At 42.0% G+C, this 23,656-nt stretch overlaps 1 protein-coding gene across 1 annotated transcript in view; it reads left to right on the forward strand.

Moving 5' to 3' along the window:
• The first annotated feature begins 6,506 nt into the window (after positions 1 to 6,506).
• Positions 6,507 to 23,656, forward strand: part of igdcc4 (immunoglobulin superfamily, DCC subclass, member 4) — a 60,655-nt gene continuing 43,505 nt past the window's right edge. The window contains exon 1 of the mRNA XM_035521109.1: positions 6,507 to 6,785. Coding sequence (XP_035377002.1) covers positions 6,722 to 6,785 — 64 coding nt within the window. The 5' untranslated portion in view covers positions 6,507 to 6,721. The remainder of the gene's footprint in view (positions 6,786 to 23,656) is intronic.

Genomic DNA, 23,656 nt, shown 5'->3' on the forward strand with positions numbered 1-23,656 from the left:
TGGGCCTGGACATGTGAAATGCACTGCAGCAAAAAACAGTGTTATTTCTCTGTTTATTATTTTTTAAATTTTAAACAAGTTTACCAGAGGGTCAAATATCATTCAACCCATCAAACCACCAGAATTCTGTTTGGTTCCCTCAAGTATTAAGAAGTAATTGTGGTATTAAGAACAATGAGCTTCACATGCTTGGATTAATTTTCTGTTTTTTTCCTGCCTTTTCTGACTATAAAAGCCCTTCCCCAAACAAGTGAACAGCACTCATACATAGTCAACATGGGAAAGACTAAGAAGCATTCCAAGGCCATCAGAGACAAAATTATGGAGGGTCACAAGGCTAGCAATGGGTACAAAACCCTTTCCACGGAGTTGGGCCTACCTGCCTCCACTGTTGGGAGCATGATCCGGAAGTGGATGGCTATGGAACTACTGTTAACTTTCTACGGCCTGGACAGCCTTTCAAAGTTTCCTCCCGTGCTGAGGCCAGGCTTGTCTGAACAGTCAAGGCTGACACAAGGACATCAAGGAGGGAGCTTCAGGAAGATCTCATGGCAGTGGGGACATTGGTTTCGATAAATACCATAAGTAACATACTCCACCGCAATGGTCTCTGTTCCAGGCAAGCCCGTAAGGTACCTTTACTTTCAAAGCATCATGTTAAGGCCATCTAAAGTTTCCTTATGATCACTTGGAGGACTCTTGAGGCAGACTGGTTCAAGGTTCTCTGGTCTGATGAGACCAAGATCGAGGTCTTTGGTGCCAACCACACCCGGGGTGTTTGGCAAGAGGATGGCACTGCATACAACCCCAAGAATACCATCCCTACAGTTAAGCATGGTGCTGGCAACATCAGGCTGTGGGGCTGCTTCTCAGCCAAGGGTCCTGGCCATCTGGTCTGCATCCATAGAAAGATGGATAGCACAGGCTACCTGGTGATTTTGGCCAAAAACCTCCGCTTGTCCATCATGGATCTTAAGATGGGTCGGCATTTCATCTTCCAACAGGACAACGACCCCAAGCACATGGCCAAGAAAACCAAGGCCTGGTTTAAGAGGGAAAAGATCAAGGTGTTACAGTGGCCTAGTCAGTCTCCTGACCTTAACGCAACTGAAAACTTGTGGAAGGAGCTCAAGATCAAAGTCCACAAGAGATGCCCAAAGAACCTAGACAACTTGGAGAAGATCTGCATAGATGAGTGGGCCAAGATTACTCCAGAGACCTGTGCCGGCCTGATCAGGTCTTATAAAAAATTATTAATAGCTGTGATTGCAAACTAGGGTTATTCCACAAAATATTAAACCAATGGGTTGGATAATAATGGACCCTAATTTTTATGTTTAAAATGTATTATAATTTAATTGAGCAACCTGTACTTTTTGTTTGTAATATTTAGGCATCTGTTAATAAATGCTACTCATGATTCACAGATTCAACTGTCTATTAATCTTTTAATAATCACAGTTGCTGAACAAAAATATAGAACTGAGGGGAGGAATACAAATTTACATAAAATAAATAATAAATAAGTAGAATTTTTAAATGAAGAAATTGATAAAAAACAGTTATAAAAGGGAAAGAAGGCAAAATTAAATTAAAACAAAATGAATTTTTACAGTTACAGAATATATGGCTTTTTTTGTACATAGTCAAGGCATATAGCCTGGGCAGGGTGGGTGGCCAGGGGTCCATAAATGATTTCTCGAGAAGATATTCCTTTTACCCTGAAAATAGTAAGTGCAGTACTCCAGTCTCAGTGTTTGAGGTCCACTTGAGTGACAGTTGAGCAAGATGTATTTCTTCATTATGTAGAGCGGTGCTTTTGGTCATTAGCAGGTCGTTTTTTCTTTGTCTCCAGAACTCGACAGGCTTTTCAATGGACTTTTTAAAGTCTTAAGACTCCAGGTGCAAATGCCATATCTAGAATCAATTCTAGAATTTTTTGTGAGCCTAAGTGTTTACTCTGTTTGTGGTGAGAAAAACAGATCATATGTGAGTATCCTTGTGCCTCGTGGCCTAAATGTCAGATCAGAGACTCGCCTGCTAGCTAGGTACGCTTCATCCGGAGTATTTATGAATCCAGACACTGACCTCTTTTCTTGATTCTGTCTGACTCTCATGTGGCAGAATACTGCCATCAAGCATTAGCCTGCTTTTGTCTCACATCTTTCTTCTTTCTCATGCACCCTCTTGAATATTTAGTAGCTCTCACCTTCAATAGTGACTCCAAACCTCTGGGAGGAGTCTGTCTGCCTCTGCCTCTGCCTCTGCCTCTGCCTCTGCCTCTCTCTCTCTCTCTCTCTCTCTCTCTCTTTCTGTGTGTGTGTCTATCAGTCTATCTGTCTGTCTCTTACTCTAATCTTCCCCTTCTCTCCCCCCATTATGAACACTGTCACTGACAGGACACTCGAGGTGAAATTACCTGAGTAGAATGAAACCATTCCTCCTTTCAACATCTCATAGCCTTTTTCTGGGATTAAAATCCACTTTACAGTCATTGGAAAGAGTGCTGCCTCTTTCTTTGAATGCTGGCAAGAGTGAATGTTTGGTCCACTCCCTCCTCAATCCACTTTCCATCTACTCCTTAAGAGAGGTGTTGGTTCACCACATCCAACAGTGGTGGAGCACTAAATAGCCTCTACATGTTAAAGAATTCTGTTGGGCTCCACTGAGACTGATTGTGTAATATGTTTTTTTTTTCCTCATCTATCCTCCATATTCATATATATCTGTAAACACTAGAAACTGATTTGACACTGATCTAATGACCACAGTTCAATAGCTCACCTAAATAAACAAATAAACGAAAATCAAGATTATGCTTGACCTAGGTCTTTAGCCAAGCATATTACAGCCGGTGCATAAATGACGAAGCCAGACTGAAGCAACGGAGAGAGCCGGACCCTTCTGTGTGGGGAGTGCTGGTAGAAGGGGCCGGCACAGACGAGCCTTGTCTTGGTAATGAGGGGCGGGGCAGGCTGAGAGAAATCAAAAGCGCTGTCCTGCTGTTCATCAGACACCTCTATTGTCTCTCTGCTCCACACACACGTGCACCCGCATGGCTGGGTTTCTGTGTCTTTGTGCTCGTGTGATCAGGGTGTTTGTTGCATGAGAAAACCTAGGACATGGATAACACACCACCATCAGTGATGCCACCTTTCTCTTTTCTCTATCATTCTTTTTCTCAGTCCCTTTCTCACATGCACATATATACTTCAGCCAGCCCACAGCACTCATGAGTGAGCCATCTTTAGGCTTCCAGTGCACTGGCTAACCTTTAATGTCTGTATGCTTGTTTACAGTATCTGAGTAAAAGTAAACACCTTTCCCTTTCCTGTCCCATTTCTCTTCACTCATGTTCTGGGCTTGCTGCCACCCTGTACCCGGCTGGCACCGCCTGTCCCACCACGCAGACGTCCTCTGCCCTGTGTCACGCAAACCTAAGGCTCAGAAACCATGGAGATTCTGCCCAGCATGCCAAGCCTCCATTCAGCATGGCACATGGGTGGATGGGTGGGTACCCAGGAAGGGCAGCTGCACACTTTGGGGATGGATTTCAACCAGTAACAGGGTGCAAGCGAACTGCAGCTGAAGCCTTTGTGAAAGGTGAAGTATGATCAGGTTGTTCTATGGTGATCGGTCTGAAAATAAAATAGCATGTTTACATAATGAACCTGATACATAAACATATCAAGCACTTCCACAAACCTCCAGAAGGGGGTGTTTGAAGGTCACTGCAAGGCTAGGTGCATTCACGTTTCCTTTTACGTTTAGAATGGGTATATAGTAGCCTTATGTTTACACACTGTAACATTTTAACATTTTATTTTCCCTCATTACATTATTTGTGTTAAATTTAACATGGACGTGCATGGTTGTTGCCAACGTAGTCAACCTGAAACTTAATTGCTATATGTAATGCGTATTTTAACGTATAACATTTAAAGGTCTGAATAATAAAAGCCCAATAATAATAATATCATGTTTGGAGGTTAGTCTGTTACAGGCGATGCTCATATCTATAATGAAAGTGGCGGTTCTAATTTATAATCTCATAGTGCTTCGGGTTGGTGCCTGAAAACAACTCGTCAGTCATTAAAGCCTGGTGACTTCCCTGACCTTACGGTCTGTGTGTGTGTGTAGGCAATGAGCCTCTGCTATAATGGAGTGTCTATTTTTGTCTCAAACGTTTGTTGAGGAGTTGAGATAAAGTTAGGGCTGCAAGTGTGTAAGTATCTCCTAGTCTGTGCAACAAACACACACATACACACATACACACTGAGTCACTCTATCGTGCAGTTATAGAAGATGCCTTTGATGTGGTTAAAAGGGAATGATACGAGATCACACAGGTATATCTGCAAGGGGAGCCACTGAGCGATCTCTCAAGCCATGTTTTCCAAAGGACTTCGGGGGAGACCGTGCTTTTTGAGGTCTGTGACTACAGCTTGGCAGATAGGGTTAGTGATTCACACGTGCTGCAGTTCAGCAATAAACACAGGAATTAAATGTCACATGGTGTAAAGCATCCCCAGTGGCATTCCTGTTCTCCCGGCACAGTGAACAGTGCATTGGCTGTAATTCCAACAGGCCAAATTCCCATGTGCATGTGAATAAATCAGCTACTTTAATGGCTGCGCAGAGCTCAGGTTTTTTTGTTTCAGGGCTCTGTGCTGGTCTTCTGTCACTCAGGTGGGAGCACGATGGCAGCTGTCACTTCTCTCTGTCTTTGTTGTAGTGAATCATTTTTAACTTACTTTTTACCCCCCAGCACAGCAATCTCTCTACCTCTCTCTCATATTTCCATGTGTGCTAGGTTTAGAAAGAGGATGATGCAGTGACCATGCCTCACTGGAGCCTTCAATCGGGAGGTGTGTGTGTGTGTGGCGGCGGGGGTGGGGTGGGGAGGTATTAAAGCACTGCACAGCTAAGCACTTCCCATGATCCTAAGCACATAGTCCTGATAGGATTGTCAATCGGCCCCTGAATCAAGACAGGAAAAAGCAGAGGAAAAACCACTAAGCTAGGAGGTGCTACACTCCACAGGGAGGTGCTGGGAGGTGTTGTACTCCAGAGACTGGAGGACTCCTCCTCTCAGTCAGTTAAGTCTTCAGATAGGGAGTTGACTGTGACAAGACTAGACACAAGATCATCATAGCATCCAGCTGTGCACAGACATCTGAAGAACTGAGTGGTCATGAGCTCCCTGTCATTTAAAAGTGATGTTTTTTTTGTTTTTGTTTTTAAATTGAGTTGCTATAGGGGACCAAAAAAAAAAAAAAAAAAAATAATAATAATAAATAAATAAATAAATATATATATATATATATATATATATATATATATATATATATATATATATATATATATATATATATATATATATTTATTTTTTTAACAAAGTGCCAGCAAATGCTGCTTTTTAGTAAGGAATCCCAATTGATATTGCAATGTAGTGCAATATAGTTCATGTAACATAATTCATGTAATGTAATTCTTTCAATGTGGTGCATTGTAGTCCATGTAATGCAGTGTAGTTTACCTGAACATTAGCTTGTTCCATAACTACTTCTCCTGCTGTTCTGTAAGACACTGCAAAGGCTCTCTGAGATATATGTGGGACTTGCTTTGATCTCCGTTTCCTCATGGTGTGTTTGACCCCAGTGGCTTTTTCTGGGGGGTTAAATATGGACCATAGCCAGCACATAAGCTTCTGTGTGTCTGTCAGAAAGAAAGAGAGAGAGAATTATCACCTGAGTCAGTGGACTGCTGTATGTGGATGTGTGTGAGCCAGTGGGCCCCCTGGGTAAATGGTCAGGCTGTGCACACACACGGTCTGTTTGTGTCTGTGTGTATAAAAGAGAGAGTCCCTGAGCATGCACCCCTGTCTGTGGGCCTCTTCTCCCTGTCTGGAGAAACACTTGATAGGCTATAGCTGTGGTGTCTCATCCTGGGCATTCTGGTTTTGCCCCTCTGAAGGTCAAGCCAAATACACACCCCTTTGCCACTACCTGTGAGATTAAGATTTGCATCCTAATTGTGATGGAGATACAGTACTTCATAACTTAACTTGTAAAGCTTTACAGAAAAGTAAATAAAGTGCTTCCTACATGATACGAGCAGTGCCTAGAATAGATGTGAGGACTATTTGAGTTTAGGTGCCTGATACTCTCTTAGGGTGTGTAGGTTACACCTGGCTTGTGCTCTGCAGCAGGTGTTTCTATTGTTGACAGACGACCAGTAAGGAAAATGTGTTGAAATGATGGAATTAGTAGGTTTCGAGCTGCAGACTGTTGAGGAGGGGTGTGCGAGAACTGCAAGCGTTGCAGGCTGAGAGAGAGAGAGAGAGAGAGAGAGAGAGAGAGAGAGAGAGAGAGAGAGAGAGAGAGAGAGAGAGAGAGAGAGAGAGAGAGAGAGAGAGAGAGAGAGAGAGAGAGAGAGAGAGAGAGAGAGAATGAGAATGTGCGGAGCAGCTAACACACATTTCACATTCGCGCACAACATGGCGATGAGGCGTCGAGAGATACAGCGGTTCTCCCCTGACTAGTACAGTCCTGTTATGGTGAAACACAGGGGAACTGCGGTCCTGCGGCATACAAGAGACTGGGAGGAAGGGGACAATTCCGGGGAGAATTTTGCGGATTCCAGTGAATGCATGTAGCGGTATAGCTCGCAATATTAAACTCGCGCTGCTTTCCTCTCGGCTGGAAATCAAAGATTGTACATGGCGGTGAATATCGGGTTCTTCTGTCTGCTTTCTCTGGGGTGCTGTCGCCTGTCCGTGCAAGGTAAATATCAAGTAATACGGCTAATAAAGGCTAAGCATGAATTGTCAGTGTGGCTGAACCGTTGGGTTTTAAGTTTTGGTACGTGTGTTGTGAATATTTGATTCTTGGTAGGACATGTGGGTCTAACTAGACTGCCGACAGTCATTTTGCACCTTGCTTGTTGCAACGTTTTCTTTTTTTAAATCGGCTATAAACGCGTGCTCACCGGGCTATACTCAGGACAGTTTTATTCGTGACAGCATATATGAGTTGAACTTTTATTTTGATCTTAGGAAATGCATGAGTACTCATGCTCATTCCGATTTAAAAGTTGCGGCGTACAAAAGAAGGATATTAAAAAGGTATTTGCGCTTGACGTGTTTGCTTTGATTTTTTTGGGGGGTGGGGTGAGTATGCTATAGATTGGCAGTGCGTGTAGAATAAATCGGACGAGCTGATAGAAACGCGGAACAGACAGAGCTGTTGAACATTCTCGGGGGGTTAAAGTGAATGGCGTTAACTCACCTCTTAAAATTCGGAGTCACGCGATTGAAGCCAGTTTTGATAGGCAGACTCCTGAAAGGACTGGGAGGTTTCTATCAGGTTTCCCTGGTTTTGTTTGTTTTAAAAGTTTGACGGTGGAGTATCAAAAGGGCAATGAAATTAGGTTAGGTTGCAACGAATGTCTTGCACACAAAAGTTACGTAATGAAAATCTGAAGAGTTGTGGCTTGGATGTATCAAATTGAAGTAGACTAAATGTAATCAAAATTAATTCCAATTGGTGGCGAGTTTGCTTCTGTACGGGTGGGCGCTGTTCCCAGCATTTAAAGGCATTGCAGGATCCAGGGAGCCGTGCAGCCGAGAAGGGTGCGTTCCGGCCCGTGTCCTCCACATTAGGCAGCTCATTTACATGACAAAGACCCGCGCTAAAGCACGTGGACACCTTCCAGCGTAGATGGTTTACCTTTTAGCTGTCAAACCGAAACTGCTAATTTGCAGTACTTCGATTATAAAATCATGGGATGATCAATTGTGAGGGAGGCTTTTATCAATTAATATTAGGGATGTTTTGTTTTTTTAAAGTAGAGTTAGAACTTTTTTTTTAAAAAAGACAGTTTAAGATTCTATAGCTCAATGTTTAAAATTAATAGACCTATCCCTCACTAGCAAGAAGGGCTCCCTGGTTTTCTAGACGCATGAACAGTAACTTGATTCAAAAGGACCTGATTAGTGTGAATAACTATTTCAATTATAGACTTTCTTATTTGTTATTACTAACGTGCAATATCTTTACGGTCAGCATGTTTATGGAATATATTTCAACATGCTGAAAGATCCTGTTTGTCACTGGATTATGTCCCAAATAAACGAGTGACCATAACTTGCATGCAAAATGTGTTCTACTACTTGCTCCATGTGCTTAATTGAAAAATCCAATCACCAGACCTCTGATAAACATAACAGACATAACAAGGTCACCTTTTTGAAGCCCCTTCACTACGTGGGCTCAAAGGCACTTTGGAGATGTTGAGAACATCACAGCCACATAAGCAATGGGGGCCAAGAAGGTTGGTCAGGAGTTTATTGTGATTTGTTAAAAAATTATTTATTTATTTATTTATTTTTAGAATCTTTTAGCTTTAATAGCAAGGAAACACATAATCCAGAGCTTCGAGGAATCAACAGGGAATTCATTATACCACTGATGTTAACCAGAGCCCCTTAACAGCTGGCAGGAGAATATTCCAGAGCAAAATGATCCACTACCATATCTAATGTGACTTATGAGGTTTTATTCTTTTGATGCTAAACATGGCAATGGAGTTAGCAAAAGATTCTCAGCATCGCCGGGCTGCACCCGGCCCCTGGTTCCATGTTCCACGTTGCAGTCTTGCAAACGTGAGGGTTTGACTTCTTTCACTGCTCTCTGCAAGAGCTTTCTCCTGCAACTCTTCCAAAAAATATGGAGGTAGCATCTGACCCCAAGATACAACCCAGGTCTGCATATGAATTGTGATCTTGCATTTCCCTGTACCTCCCTCATTATATTTCTAGCTCTGTGTGCAGACAGTATGAATTTGTGGCCTCTTTCCGGCAAGATTTTCGAACTATTCAAGAATTTTTTTTAATTTTTATTTTTGCATGGGTAAGTTCACCTAATAAAATGTTCTTTTGTGCCTTGTGTATATCTGCCCGAAGGAATTAAGCAACCACTTCTCATTTGGTTAATCTGATACCATTTACTTACAACAAGTGTGTGTGTGTGTGAAGATGTTTATCTTGAAGAATAGTACAGCTTTCTAAGCAATGATGTTACATGCTAACAGCTGTAACTATGATGGTGATTTTGGAACCAGCAAGCTTGTGCAGAATCTTTGTCTATAGGCTGTGACTCTCACAGGACACCCCTTCTACTATTGGCTGGGAACTCCGTACTTTGTGGTGTGTCCTTCTTTTGTTGCTGAACAATGCAATGTTGCACATGGCTGAAAAGATTATCAGCATCATCGGACCACGCCTGGCCGCTAATTCCATGTTGCAGTCTGGCAAGTGTCGGTGTTTTGACTTCTTTCATTGCTCTCGACAAGAGCTTTCTACTGAAACTCTTCCAAAAAAGCCTGTCGTTATGGAGGTAGAATCTGACCCCAAGATACAGCCGAGGTCTGTTGGTTAGAAACTCCATTCTTGGGCCTTACTCTAAGTAGACTGGGCAGTAATACACAAATATGCACTTCATCTGACATCTTGTTTACTTTTACACTGGAATGAAAAAGGATAAAGAGTGTTGGAGAAGCTACTAATACATTTGCTAAATTAGTTTAGGTCATTTATATACCAAGATCTGAAAAGATTCCTGTTTGAAAAGACAGACATAGTGAGCATGAGTACAAGAGGTCATTCGGCAGTTAAAAGGACTAATGCGAAGTTTATTAAAAAGTTTTCAAAGTATGAGTCTTCCTATATTGCTTCACTGTTGATGAACATGATGGATATGATGGGCTAAAGTGCATTCTCTTGAAAGCTATGTGGGATTCTAAGACACAAAAATCCCAGCAAAGTAGGCAGATCGGTGGAATTTTTCCAACACAAAGAGAAGCTTAGCAGGCAGTCAGTGGCTTTCAGTGTGCATGTAAGTGTCCCTGAGAGGGAACTAAAGTGGATCTTTTCTGGCCTTATGCCATATTAGTTTTAAAAAAAATCAAATAAAAAAACAAACTCATTCAGCTGCCAAAGACGTGGCTTAAGAATTACCTGGTGATGAGGTGGCAAAAAGTTTATTTTGCAGCTGGATCAAAGTGCTGGTTTAGCAATCAACCCATAGCTGCTTATTTTATGGTCAGCTGATCAGTTTGAAGGAATTTTCAGAGGAGATGATATTTTGCTTACCAACCAAAAGCAGCACTGCTGGATGAAGATATGGAATCTACCGGCACTGACTGTTCTCATGAGTGGAAAACGTAATGCATTCAGTGTTTATGAGGAAGGGGAGGGGCCCAACTCTTGTTTTATGTTTTATAGTGGTTCATCGAGAATTTTTGAGCCCTGCAGGATGCCGTCAGCATAGCAATCTTCATCAAAGGCTCCCCTCTTAATCACTGTTTGCTTTCTGGTGCACAAAGATGGGAGCCAATTTCAGGCGCTTGCTCATCCACGCTAATGTGAGTTGGCTGATAATGGGTGCAGTTGTCAGCTGCCTTCTTGATTTGAGAGTGAAGATTATGGTTCTTCCCCGGCCTCAAAAGCACCATCTTACAGGATGCCCGGCAGACGCAGCTTGATTCTCTAAACTTGCTGATTTGTCTGATATTTTCTAAACACTGTAAATCAGGAGAAATATATGTAGAAATAAATCTGCAGGGACATGCATAGCAGTGGTCCCAGACAAATGTTAACATGTACAGCTTTTGGCAGATCCTCTTATCTGACTTATATACACTTGTCAGTAGACAGTATATGCACTACTTGGGAATCAAACCTATTACTCTGCAAGTGAGCCATGGGAGTGTAAAAGCATTCATACAGAAAATAGCTTGGTGGACAAGTAAAAGACGTGTTCCTGCTGCCGGCCAGCGGCGACAAGTCAGAAAGCACTTCCTTGTGCTTTCACACATTGCTCATGTACAGAGGCATTTACAAAGGTATTTCCATGACCTGGATCATACACACAGTTGGATGATACCGTTCTTTGACTCCTGGAGATGACTGCAAGTCCCAAGAGGAGCTCATTGATGTGCCACACCGTGGGGAGTCGAAAATCAGCGTCAGCTTTGTTGTGCTCTGTCAGTGCTGGATACCTGTAAGGGATGACTTTCCTTCCCTTTCTGGCAAAACCATGTCCTCCTCTGTTTGTCACTGTTTACCTTTGTGAAGCAGGATTTTCAGGTCTGAAAGTGATTAATAGAAGGTATGGGATATGCCTTAATGACACACCTTCTCTTATAAACATATAGATGGATGGGCATGAAGTAAATCCAACACTGAGGTGGTTGCTATGGAAATACTGACAATATTAACTGGGCCAAGAATAAAACATACAGATGTGTTCTATACAAGGTTTACACTATACCTTTCCCTTTAAATCCAAAGCCAGATGAGCAGATGTATTTCTTTATCATATATGCCAAAGGGCAGAACCTGTAAAGGCTGTCTGTAAACTACCACTATTCCCATTTTGGTAAGCAAAGAGGTTGGTGAGGTTGATCCCAGCCCTCTTATTGGGGCAGGAAAAAGAGTGCTTTGGGTACCAAAGTCCCTGTCAGATTATTATTATTATTATTATTATTATTATTAGTTGCATTTATATAGTGCCTTTCTCAAACTCGAGGTTGCTTTACAAATATTGCTTTTTCCCTTTTTCCCCCCTTCTGGCAGTGGTGGAGGGGCAACAAGAACATGAGTGATGCTGCTAATTGGCTTGGAGTGGTTGAGGGGGAGGGTCCTGCTTCTTCATGGGCCATGCTGGTGCTGATTGGTTCAGTGGCTCACAATCTCAGGTTCCGCCCTGTGAGGTCTGCTCCTACAGGTCTGGAGCTGATTAGCCAGGAGCTGTTCGCTAGGATGGGCCTACCTGGAGACCGTGTGCCACGTTTCAGAGACGAAAGAGGACTACTGTGATATTGTGTGTAAGGGGTACTAGTGTTAAATGAAGTTTCCTACTTTCTCTCTCTTGCTCTCTTGTTACCTCTCACATCAGATGCAAAGAAAAAAAAAATTTCTTAATACAAAAGATCAAACAAAAATGCTTACAAGCCCTGTTGAACCCATGGTGGAAAGTTGATTACAGAGCATGAAGCGTTTTTGCGCTAGCAAACACGTCTGGAGCCTGCCATGACAGCTTGTCCGGGGGCAAACGCGTGTCTCCACTTTTACACAACACTTCCTACCATGTTGGCCAACATTTCTGTTGTGTCTTTTTTCTGTGCCTGTCTATCACATGGGCATTTGGCTTTATAATAGTTGGCTCAAGGGAAGATGGGTGTGAGAGGGTAGCAGCGGCTGTGATGCGTGCTGTGCAGAGGGAGGCCCTGTGGTTGGTAGAAGCTGGAACATTCGTTGTGGGCCCAGACTTCTGCTTTGAATCAGCCAGCTCCTCGTCACTTCTTCTTCAGTACTGACTGTGTGGATCTGAGCGATGCAGTGGTTTAAAGTCCTTTATGTGATGTGTGGTTTTATTTCCAAATGGCTTCTGATCCCGTTTTCTCACCCGATCAAGTTACTCTTTTTGCAATGTCCACAGTGTCAGACGTTTTTGGAAGGGTTATGTGAAGTGGCCATTACTGAGGGCAAAACCAAGGGTCTTGAGCTATGGCAGCAGCAAGCTTGTGCTAAAAACAGGGGGGGGGGGGGGTAGCTCCTGTTAGTCTAGAAGGTTCAGTGGCATAAAGAATTCCACCTTGTCAGTTAGCCAAAGTGCTTTTGTTCAAATCTGTTCCAGATTTGTTCTTTAGTCTAATGTGGTGTCTGGTGCCATTATCTTTGCCATGGGAGGCTGTCAAGGGTTTTATGTGACCTATATATGCCAGTCTCTTGTTCTGTCTCTCTCTGCTCAGAAGTCTCTTTGACTGTGTGCTTGGAGAATGCAGCTTTATGGATTATTCATCAAGATTATTCATCATCTTTAATGAGCAACAACCTGCTTTGTAAATGTTGCAGTATTGCTAATTCAATTACATACGTCCCTGCTTTGGAGGAAAGGTCCATTCGCTGCATTATTTTAACCATCCAAATATAGTCTGTCTCTACAGTTGCTGCCTGCCATAAAAGTAGCATTTTTATGTTGTAAAAGCAGTCAGATGTAACCATCTGTTTTTAGAAGACACTCTTAAGGAGTGATGTCATACCATACCAGCCAGGGTTCGAGCGTTTGCCTAAAAATAGACAAATAAACATGGTGTTGCTTTTAATTCCAGCTGTGACCAATGGAGCTGAAATAATGGTGCACTAATTGTTGTATGTTCCAGATCAGTAGAAGTGATTGTAGCAGTCAACAGAATGGTACTCATTAACTCTAACAAGATTAGTGTATGGAGAATACTACATTTTTTCATAATTAAGTTGCTTGCCCGGTTAACGCTAGATACGTTATTTACTTTTATGCTTAAACATCAGCAAATTTAAATTTAAATTGCCTGTTGATATGAAAACAGTTTGTTGGAATTAGCAAAAATCAACTTTATTGTAAAACAAGTTAGGGTATTCTAGTTCAAGCTCATTCTACTTCATAAAGTCGACCTTGCGCAGGTGCCAGTTAGTGTTGTGTCTGAGATGGTTTCCTGCATTAGGCTTGTAATAGTCCTGCCTGAGGGAGGCTGTCCTTCTTGTTTCATTCCTATTCACTGCTAAGGTTAAATGCACAGCAAGAGGGAGTAATGCAGATCCAGGGTCCCCAACTCTGATGCTGCAGATGGACCCTTTCTGCAGAGTCTAGCTCCAACCATGATCTAACACACCTCATCCAGTGTGTTGAGGTTTTTAAAATTGGGAAACGTGGAAAAGGATGTGTCGTGTATCTAAGGATGTTGTAGGATTTTCCATCACGTTTCTGTTTTTGCTGTGGTCACCTGTGTACAGTATCCCCTACCACACTGGACCTTTCAGTTTGCTGGAAGCCTGAATGTATTTTAGTGTCAAAGCTGGGAAGCCTGTCTGAAACTCCTGGGCTGAAAGCTTCAATGCTATGTGTTTGTGTGAGCAGATGGTTTGTTTTGGCACATGGCTTGTTGCAGGCTTACTGGAGCTGCCATGGATTGCCCATTTGAAACCCACTAAGATGCCTAGTTTACTCCAGTTAATGGTTATTCTACAATCCTGCTGGGCAAAAACTGGTTCTGCTGTGCTGGGTTAGCCTTTGTTGTCTAATAACAGTTTAACAATAACAGTGACAGTTTATACTAAAATGAAATGTGTTTCTTGAAGAGAAAATGTAAGATGTAATGTTTTCTTAATGCATCTCGACTATTTTTAATTGCTATTTGATGTATAGTGCAGTGTAGTGGACTTTTAAATAAGCTTTTTCAGTATATAAATGTAAACACCCTTTTTTCACAGTTTTAAACTAATCAGACTATTAAGCAATGCTGGTTGTTGTATTATATTCCTGTGGCTGTGCACACATCTGAAATATGTGGCTGATATATATAGTATTTAGTGGTCTCATACACCTGAGCTCAGCTCAAGCTTGGACATGGGATGTGGATTGAGAAGATATACTTAGGTTTAGGTCCTCAGAGGTATGCTAATGAATGTGTGCGCACACACATACACATGAACACGCACGCGCACACACACACACACACGTGTGATTTTGTGGCTTTGACTTCTGGTGTGGTCATAGCTGTAGTTTGATATCATGGATTTATCTTATATATTTATATGAAATAAACACAAGTTTTCATAAATTAGAAGCATGATTTCTGTGTGTGCGTGCATGGAAGGGTCTCTCCCTTGTAAACTGTCATATGATCGCATTCTTTCCATTCCACACGGCTATCCACTAGGTCACATGATGAAGGAGGAGGTGCTTAAGCTCCGAGTGGGATATTGAGGGGTGGGCGAGTGTGCATACGTGCGAGCATACTTGATTGGGCAAATATGCATGGAAGAGTGATTGAACAGAATACGCAACATGACCAAAGATCCTTGTAGGAGAAGCAGACAGTTACATGTGTGCACACTCACACTCACATAATGATGTTGATGAGCAGAAGAAGCTGCTGGATGCTTCCAAGTGAATGCAGATTTGTTCATAATAAATAAGACGTGGCAGTTTCAGAGGCGTTGATGGCTCTCAATGTATAAGCATTCTTCATGTTAGGAAAAAAGTATTTTAAGCAATGTTATTTTGCTCCAATTTTCTCTAAGTGGGGAGCATCTTCAAAAGACATGCCCTCTAACTGATGCACTGAAGAAGTCGACAGCAAAGCCATCATGTCTTGGAGCAGGCCATGAGAGAATGGAGAATGGTTCAGGACTCTGCTCGGCCTCCTCACCACGCTGTTTACCTCTTTTTGAAGGTGTGTGTGTGTGTGTGTGTGTTTACTGAAATACTCACAGCTGCAGACCTGTGGAGCAGCGCTCATCTGTCGAGAGGTTCCTAGTTTTTTCCCTTCTGTTCTGAGTCGTGCTTTAATGTCCCAAAGAAACAGAGATGGAACTGTTGAGTGTGATGCAGGAGACACTCTCTCTCTCTCATGCTCTCCCTACACTCCTCTCTGCATGTTTGTGCTTTATAAGAGAAGTTGCACATTTTTCTTCACAAGGTCTTTGAGGTTTGGTTCATCTAAATCTTTTGTTTGTCTAAATCTTACATGAATCAGCCATTACCTGCCAGTACCTGCCTCCATACTCACTCCAAATGTATCCATGTATCTTACTTACTGGAATGGACAGTTACTAAGAAAAGGAATTAAAAAAAACTTCCAAAAAGATGTGTCGGATTTTCGGGGGCTCTAGAGCGCATCCCCATTTCAGCTTCAGAGAAAGACACCCCGGGAACAGGCGCTTGCTCTGAACGCTAATGCTGTGGTCAAACAAGACATGTCAGCTTTCTGTAATATCCATGAAGCATTTGTAGGCTACCTTGTTTAATGAAGAGCTTGCTCTAGAGCTCCTTCAAATTGGAGGATCATGTAAATGTTGCATTTTAACATGTTCTTAGTCGAGCTAGTCTGGTTTTCCTATGATTGGTCCATAGGCTTAAGAAGAGGCAGTCTGGAGTAAGCCTGTGTCGTTTCAGACCTTTGCTCTCCCTGAAACGCAGACTTGTATAGAAGAGTCTGCACTCCTTTGGTTCAACAGAGTTCTCCTCTCACCCCTTCATGCTAGAAATTTCCTATCAGCACCCAGATAGTATAATGTTAGAACTGGCTTGGAGGTGTGTGTGGTGCACAGATAACAGAGCAGATGAATGGAGCTTCCTCAACTCGCCTGCCTCTGCACTCTTATCACACTGATAGCACTCATGATGTGTGCAATGTTGCTTATAGCATGTGCACTGCTGCTTACTGAGTCTGCGTTTGGGAGCGCTGTTACTTGGTGATTCTCTGCCCCCCCTTTGCTATCTTCCTTTCTGGCCACTTTTGCAGATACATTAGTTAATGAGAGTGTGTCTGTGTGTGACAGAGAGAGGGGGAGAGAGTGAGTTTACATCATATAGCGTGCCATGCAGTGGTCCCAGCTGCAACGACTCAGAATGCAGGACAGCTGCAAAGGAGTCATCATTCATTTTTTTGTTTATTCATTAATTCTCCATGCTTGTGAAGAGAGCAGGAATACAGACCTTCGCATGATCCAGACTTCACCCTTTCCCTCGCTCTGGGAATGGTTGGTCATCTCCTGGGATGATGGCTCCCTTTCTTCCTCCCAGTGAATGGTGGACACGACCCTCTTTTCAGAGCCTGTGAGTGGCAGGCCTCGACACTGCAGGGCATTAATGACCATCAGTGCTGTGCGTGTGGTGGCCACGTACCCAGCAACGTGAGAGAGGAGAGGACATGTGTGTCTTTGACTCGAGGAGAAAAGAAGCGTTTACTCGGTGGCTGCTCGGCTGCAGGATCATGACCAGCGAAGGTGCACTCTGATAACATTACACCCTGCCTTCCCTGAGACGCTCCTGAGATAGCCAAACCCATTAGAATGTTTGGACAATAGTGAAGTGTGTTTGGCCATATAAAACTGGCCCAGAGTGAGTGTTGTTGTTTTTAGTGCAGCACACGCAGACACACTGATGCATGTACTGTGATCAGCATTGGCTTTGTTTATGAATGAAGCAAAGTGCTACACTTTGAAAGAAGTTGGTCAGATACAGAATGCTTAAGAGGATATTATTTTATTAAAAGGTCCTTCATATTTTAAAATGCTGTTTCATCATTAAAGAATATTTTGATTTAAAAGAAATTACAAACCATTTCTGCTACGTAGGTAAGGAGTTTTTTGGGCATTAGAGTTTTACCCGTTTGGATTTGAGAGAATGGAATGGTCATTTCTGATTTTCTCAATTTCAGTATATAGACTGATGGACTAAAAGTTACAGAAAAGGTCAAGGATTGAAGTACAGGTGTGTGGGGTTACCTGTACGTGGTGCAAGGGCAGATCTGGTGGAACACCTGACCAGCCCAAAGCAGACTTCCATGCAGGGGCTACCATGATACTGAAAATACCTGGAATGGAGACTCCCATGTGGGAGTTTTATGTGTTATTAATGTATGTAACTTGCTTCATTTATTTATTTATGCATTTAATGGGAAAAATGTGTTAAATATGTATTTGGAACATTAACATAATATGTAAATGTATTTTCTATTGTTGGAACTTGTGGACCATTAAATGTAGTATGGTTGATTAGATGGTAAATGTCTTTCTTAGCTGAGTTCAGGTCGGTAGCCCCATGTTGTGCTTTCTGGAGTCTGAAAAGTGTGTGTGTGTGTGTGTGTGTGTGTGTGTGTGTGTGTGTGTGCTGTACTATGCTATACTATACTATGCAGGGGTAGCTGTAGGATGACAGACAGCTGATTCTTTTCCTTTTGCGTAGCAAACTTTTTCTAAAGCAGTATTTTCAATCCGGTCCCTGGGGACCTCTGACAGTCCACAGTTTGCTTTGTCCCAGATCCCAGTACACCTGCAGCAGCAAGGGATAACTGGAGAGGAATTGAATCCTTGTTCAGCTTTTCGGAGAGCTGGAATAACGTAAAAATGTGGACCATCTTGAGGGTCCCTGTGGAATTTATTCTCGAATTGTTTCATGATGACCGAAACTTTCTAGTTGTCTAATCCAACTATACAGTGAATTGTAAACATACCAGTTCAAACTTTGAGGGGACAGGTGCAGAACACCAAATGAATATTTTTAGGTCACAGTATCCAATTAAAATGCAACATTATCTTCATATTAAAGCAGCACTGAAAATCTCAAGGGGCAAAGCCAAGCAAGATAGCATCTTGCAGCTCTCGAAGGTGGACAGATATAAAAGGGAGTGCTATATAATACGCGTTTCATGTTGGCTATATGTGGCTATGGAATGTTTCGTCCGCAACCAATCCGATATGTATATGATATGTATCCAGAAAATAGTCAGCTGTACACTTATTTTCAGAAAACCTAACTTGTATTCTAACCTAGATTTAGCATTTTGCTAGATCCATGTGTTTGTGTACAAGTTGTTATACCCAAGACTCTTATAAAGAATCATCATGCACATTATAAACTCCTCTCCTCATATTCAAGCCTATTATAAACCACTCTCATACAAAGCTATCTAATTGAATTCCAGTTTAATCCTTGGCCAAAGTCATGAAATGTTCAGACATTTATTTATTTATTTTCACACACACACACACACACACACACACACACACACACACACACAAAATCATCACAAAATCATCACAAAATCTGTTTGATTGAAGCCTTTTGTGATTGAATCAGAGCCAGAGAGTAGCCACGTCAGTCCAGTATCGCCATCAGAGAAGCAGTGCAGAATGGATAGATGGTGAATGCGGCTTCGTCTTAGTTACATGTGACTTAACTGTGCGTTTGTTAAACTGCTGCAGTAATTAAAATGACAGATTTAATTAATACAGGAAAGCGGGAGCATATTCAGTATAAAACATCTGGTGCCATGTAAATTGAAAGAAGTGTATGTGCTAAGCATGAAAACCTTAGACCCTGTTCTTTTAGAATTTCACTTGTGGAAGCACACATGCATCACATTTAAAATGAATCATTTAGCTCGTTAATGAAAGGCTGGCCTATGCAGCATGTGGGTGTGTATTATGTGTAGTGTGCATGTTGTGTAGATGGTTAATGCCATGGGCTCAAGGCTAATACACACAGTTTGCTGATATGTCTAATGCTGAACACACAACAGTGCACCCACATACCTCGATGCCTGCCGTCTGATTGCGGATGCTATGGTGATTGGGATGGAAGGCCTGCCCATCTGTCTCTGAGCGGCGAAACCTGCTGGATGTCTTTCTCTGCCTTGTTGTTTCAACTCTCTCACAGCATGGTGGATTTGTAATGAAGCAATGACTGAGATTTAAAGGCAGACTGTCAGCTTTAGGATCATTTTGAAGTGAATGTTGTAGAAAACATGGTCCACTATTTTGGGGGATCAGAAATAAAGCATTTGGCTGCTCAGTTGTGTCTTGGTCAGCAATGTCAAAAGAAGGATGGATAGAAAGATAGACACCCTAAAATCAGTCCAAATCTGATATTCTACATTATAATAGCCATTTATAGCCTTTGTCGAACATAATGTTCTGGAGTACAGAGCCAAAAAAAATAAAATTATGTCTGTACTTAATTACTTACTGACTGCCCCCCCCCCCCCCCCCCCCCCCCACACACACACACAGAGTAGCCTACTATCTAATTACTGATGGACTGTACACATTACTGTACACATACAGTACTAATACAGTACAATATTATCTAATTACTTACACACTGCACTGTACACATATATACTACTACCTAATTACTGATGGCCTGCCCTGTATACATACATACAGGTTTATCTAATTGCTGATTAATTGCCCAATATACACACATACAGTACTAACTAATTACTGATGTACTAATCACGCGCACACAGGTTTGTAGGTGGGTGTGCGCATGCTGAATTTTTGCTTGACTATGACAATTTATATATGTTATAAAGGTACTCCAGACACAGGTACTGGAGTAAAGGGTATATGCTCAGATGATAATTATTTGCTTATCACCTCTGTTTGGGCTTCTTTAGTGTGTGTGTGTGTGTGTGTGTGTGTGTGTGTGTGTGTGTGTGTGTGTGTGTGAAGGACAGGGAGACCGAGAAACAGCCCTGTTAAAATATTTCAACAGCAATCTGCACAACCAATTTTTTTGTTAGAGGATGTCACTTTTCTGTTATACATTTTTAACTAACGCAGCTGAAATGAATGCTGTTCTTTTAAGAAAGGGTTTTTTAAAAAACTAAATGGATGACACCAAACGGGCAGTTGCACTCCCTAAACTATAATATTGACCAAACAGTGCTACAGAGTATTGATTACACTTGTGTATTGTGCTGAGGAAAGAGATTTGGACAGAGGCTGCTGTTTACCTGACCTCACTGCAACCTTTTGAAACAGGGCAGAGTGTCAAAAACATTTTAAAGCATGGAGGCTGTTCACACATTAATTGAGTAGGTCTAATTAGTCAGCTTGGTAGGACTTCTGAAATGTTTGGGTAACCTAACTGTTCAGGGATGACATGCCTCTACTTCACTTGGGCAATCGAATCGTGCTTATAGGAAAGTAACTGTATTGTTATATTGTCTGCTGACAATATTCTTTGGGTTGCACAGATCGGTAAAATCTGAGGAGATTGTGGTAATCTGTATTTTCATATCTGTTCCAATGTGTGTCAATATTGACACTGGCTCCTTGTTCAGGATTGGATGAAACATAACTCATGTTGGATTAGTTGTCTTTATTTCTCTCTCTCTCTCACACACACACACACACACACACACACACACACACACACACACACACACACACACACACACACACACACACACACCTGTAGCTGTGTTCCAAATAAATAAATCAAACTTTAAATTCATGGTATGGAAAACTCAACATTAAAACCTGCAAGTCCTAAAGCCATGGAAAATTAGGAATGATAAACATGTCAGTTTCCCACGTGAAAACGTGCGTTTAATGTCTCTGTGAATGAAAATATCCTATTGCAGTGATGGTGCAATCACTTCAGGTGATTTTACACAGACACCCCGATATAAATCACCACAGGTCTCGGGGCCAAATGCCAATTGCAGCAGTCTCTATTAAGGGTTTTCAAGTTAGTTAATTGTAGCCTAAAATGATTTGCCATTTGAGATGCATCCATATTTGGCGCCACATTTGGTACAGCGTACGTTTCCGAGAATACAGGGATAATGCATCATAGATCAGAATAGTGCGTTATAGCTCCAGCTTCCTTTATAGGGCCAGCCATTTTCATTTACATGTTACGCATGGTCCTAAAACTGCAGTTCAAGGTGTTGAGAGGAACGGAGTCGTGGTTAAATGCAAGTGGCGAGAACTAAGAGGTAACGTTAGCTAGCCAACAAACCACAGGGGCGCGTGCTAATAACCGCGCACGCGGTACGGAAGTCCACCAAGCTTTCGTTCATTGCTGGGTGATTTCGCATTTACATCATCCCTCCAGAGGCAGATCAGTGGGCTGACTGTACAGACCCTTTCAAAGTGTGTAAACGGACATGACGGCACGACCAATGTTGGTAACGGAAGCTGATATTTGTGCTATTCCCAGGCTTGATCTTATTTCTTGCGCTGTTATTGCGAGACTTTTATTTTAAAGCACCTTATTAAATCTAAATGCCTGTGTATGTGCATCATCGTGTAAGCTTAAAAGTGGAAATGTTTTGGCAAACATAAATACAATACCTTTAGTTGATGAATTTAGTTGTTAAAGAAATGGATCAACCCTGGATAAATTGCACAGATCTCAGTTTACGTTCCCATTGAGCGAGCGCAACCTTCTGGTGACACTGCTCCTGAAACCATTGCCCTTTGTACAATGCGAGTACAAATCCTCCATCGTTGCATCTTTTCTGATCATGGATGGAGTGTTTTCACGCGTTGACGCAAACACTGATACTCTGCTTCGCTAACACAGATTAACCTTGCATCAGCACACATAAATGTGTACAGGGTCACGCTGGTGTTGTCATGTTCTTGTGTATAAAAGGTATAAGGTGAGACCGTCGATAACGTATAACCATACTGACCCTTGATTGCGTAACATGACTCATATATAGAGAACTGTCGGTCACTGCTAGGGGTGTGCGTGCGTGTGCGTGTGTGTGTACGCCCGCATTCGTTTTTTTTTTATCTAGTCAATCTCTGCTCTCTTCAGAAATCGATACATAGCTAGTTTCCACATTACAAATCTGCTTTCCCTCTTTTCATGTTTTATCACACTGAACAGAATGGCGAACCCCTGGGTCTTTGCTGTAAGGAGAAAGGAACCTAATGAGGGAAGGGAAACCAGAGAAAGGGACAAGAATAGCTCAAACCTCTCATTATCATTCTTCCTTTAACTTCACTCCCACTCTCTAAACTTTAGCCTTGCTGAGGAGGTTGAGGCAAGGCCTGGTGCCTTTTGATTCAGTCCTAGCATTTCAAGGTCAGTCCTAGCATTTCATTAGTTGTCTGGACCACACACATGACCTGCCTATGGTGGAGTCTGGAAATCACTAATACATTCCCTTCTCCACATAGTTGTCGTCTACGTGTTTATTTCAAAAATATGTAATAAAAGCATACCCTGAATCCATTGAACAAGGCACCCTGTTGGCCAGTCAGGGGCAGGTAACAGAGAGTTATGAACACTGTGGATGTGTTTAAAGTGTTTAGTGTTTCCAGCCAACAGAGCCCCTAATTTAGCTGAAGCTTTTTGTTCAGAATTTATATGTGGGTTGATGTTAATATTCAGAACATACTGAATTCATCGGAGAAGTGTTAGAAGTGCATTAATTAGCTAATCATGTTTAAGCATTAATTAGCTAATCGTGTTTTATCGTTGATTAGCTAATTATGTTTAAGCATTAAACCATATATCAGTGGATAATTTTGCAGAGTTGTTTTAAGCTGTATGCAAACTTTGCAACAGAAGATTTGATGTGTACATTTTTTTTCATTCAAGGAGATGTTCCTTTCATCTTGACCATGACCTGGGTGCAAAGTGATGGTGTAATGTGATTGGTGACTAGTGAGGATGTAGAGATGGTGTCACGTGAATTGTAGTTCATGAGGATACGGTCATGGTGTGGTTTATTTGTTGGTTAGTGCGGATTATGTTGATGGTGTGCTGTGATTTGTAGTTATGGAGGACATGGTGTGCTGTGATTGCTGGCTATAGAGGATATGGTGATGATTAGTAACAATATGATGGAGTGATGCAACTGGGAGTTAGTGAGGGCACCATGATAGTGTGAGGTATTTGGTAGTGAGCATAGCAAAGCCATTATGATGATGATGATGGTTTGATCACCATTGGTGCTATTGATGCCTAGTGGGAGCTCAAGTGTGTGACGATGTGACCCCAGACGTTTGTTTCGCATGCATAACTGTACTTTGTTGTCCTGACTTCATCACATGCTGAACGTGTTAATAATTCTGTATAGCTGTACCTGGGTTTTAATGACTTATTGAGATTTAACTGGATTTCAAGTGTGAGAGGTTATGGTGAATAAAGTGATGGAGGTGAGAGTGGATTTATTGAGTGTGTGTCTGAGAAGCGGGTGAGGTCAGATCGGTTGAGTGTGTCTGTATTGTGGTGACATTGCGCTCTCTCTCTCTCTCTCTCTCTCTCTCTCTCCCTGCTGCTGTTAGCTGATGGAA

Source organism: Electrophorus electricus, chromosome 21 (genome assembly GCF_013358815.1).
Source record: "Electrophorus electricus isolate fEleEle1 chromosome 21, fEleEle1.pri, whole genome shotgun sequence".
Lineage (NCBI taxonomy): Eukaryota > Metazoa > Chordata > Actinopteri > Gymnotiformes > Gymnotidae > Electrophorus > Electrophorus electricus.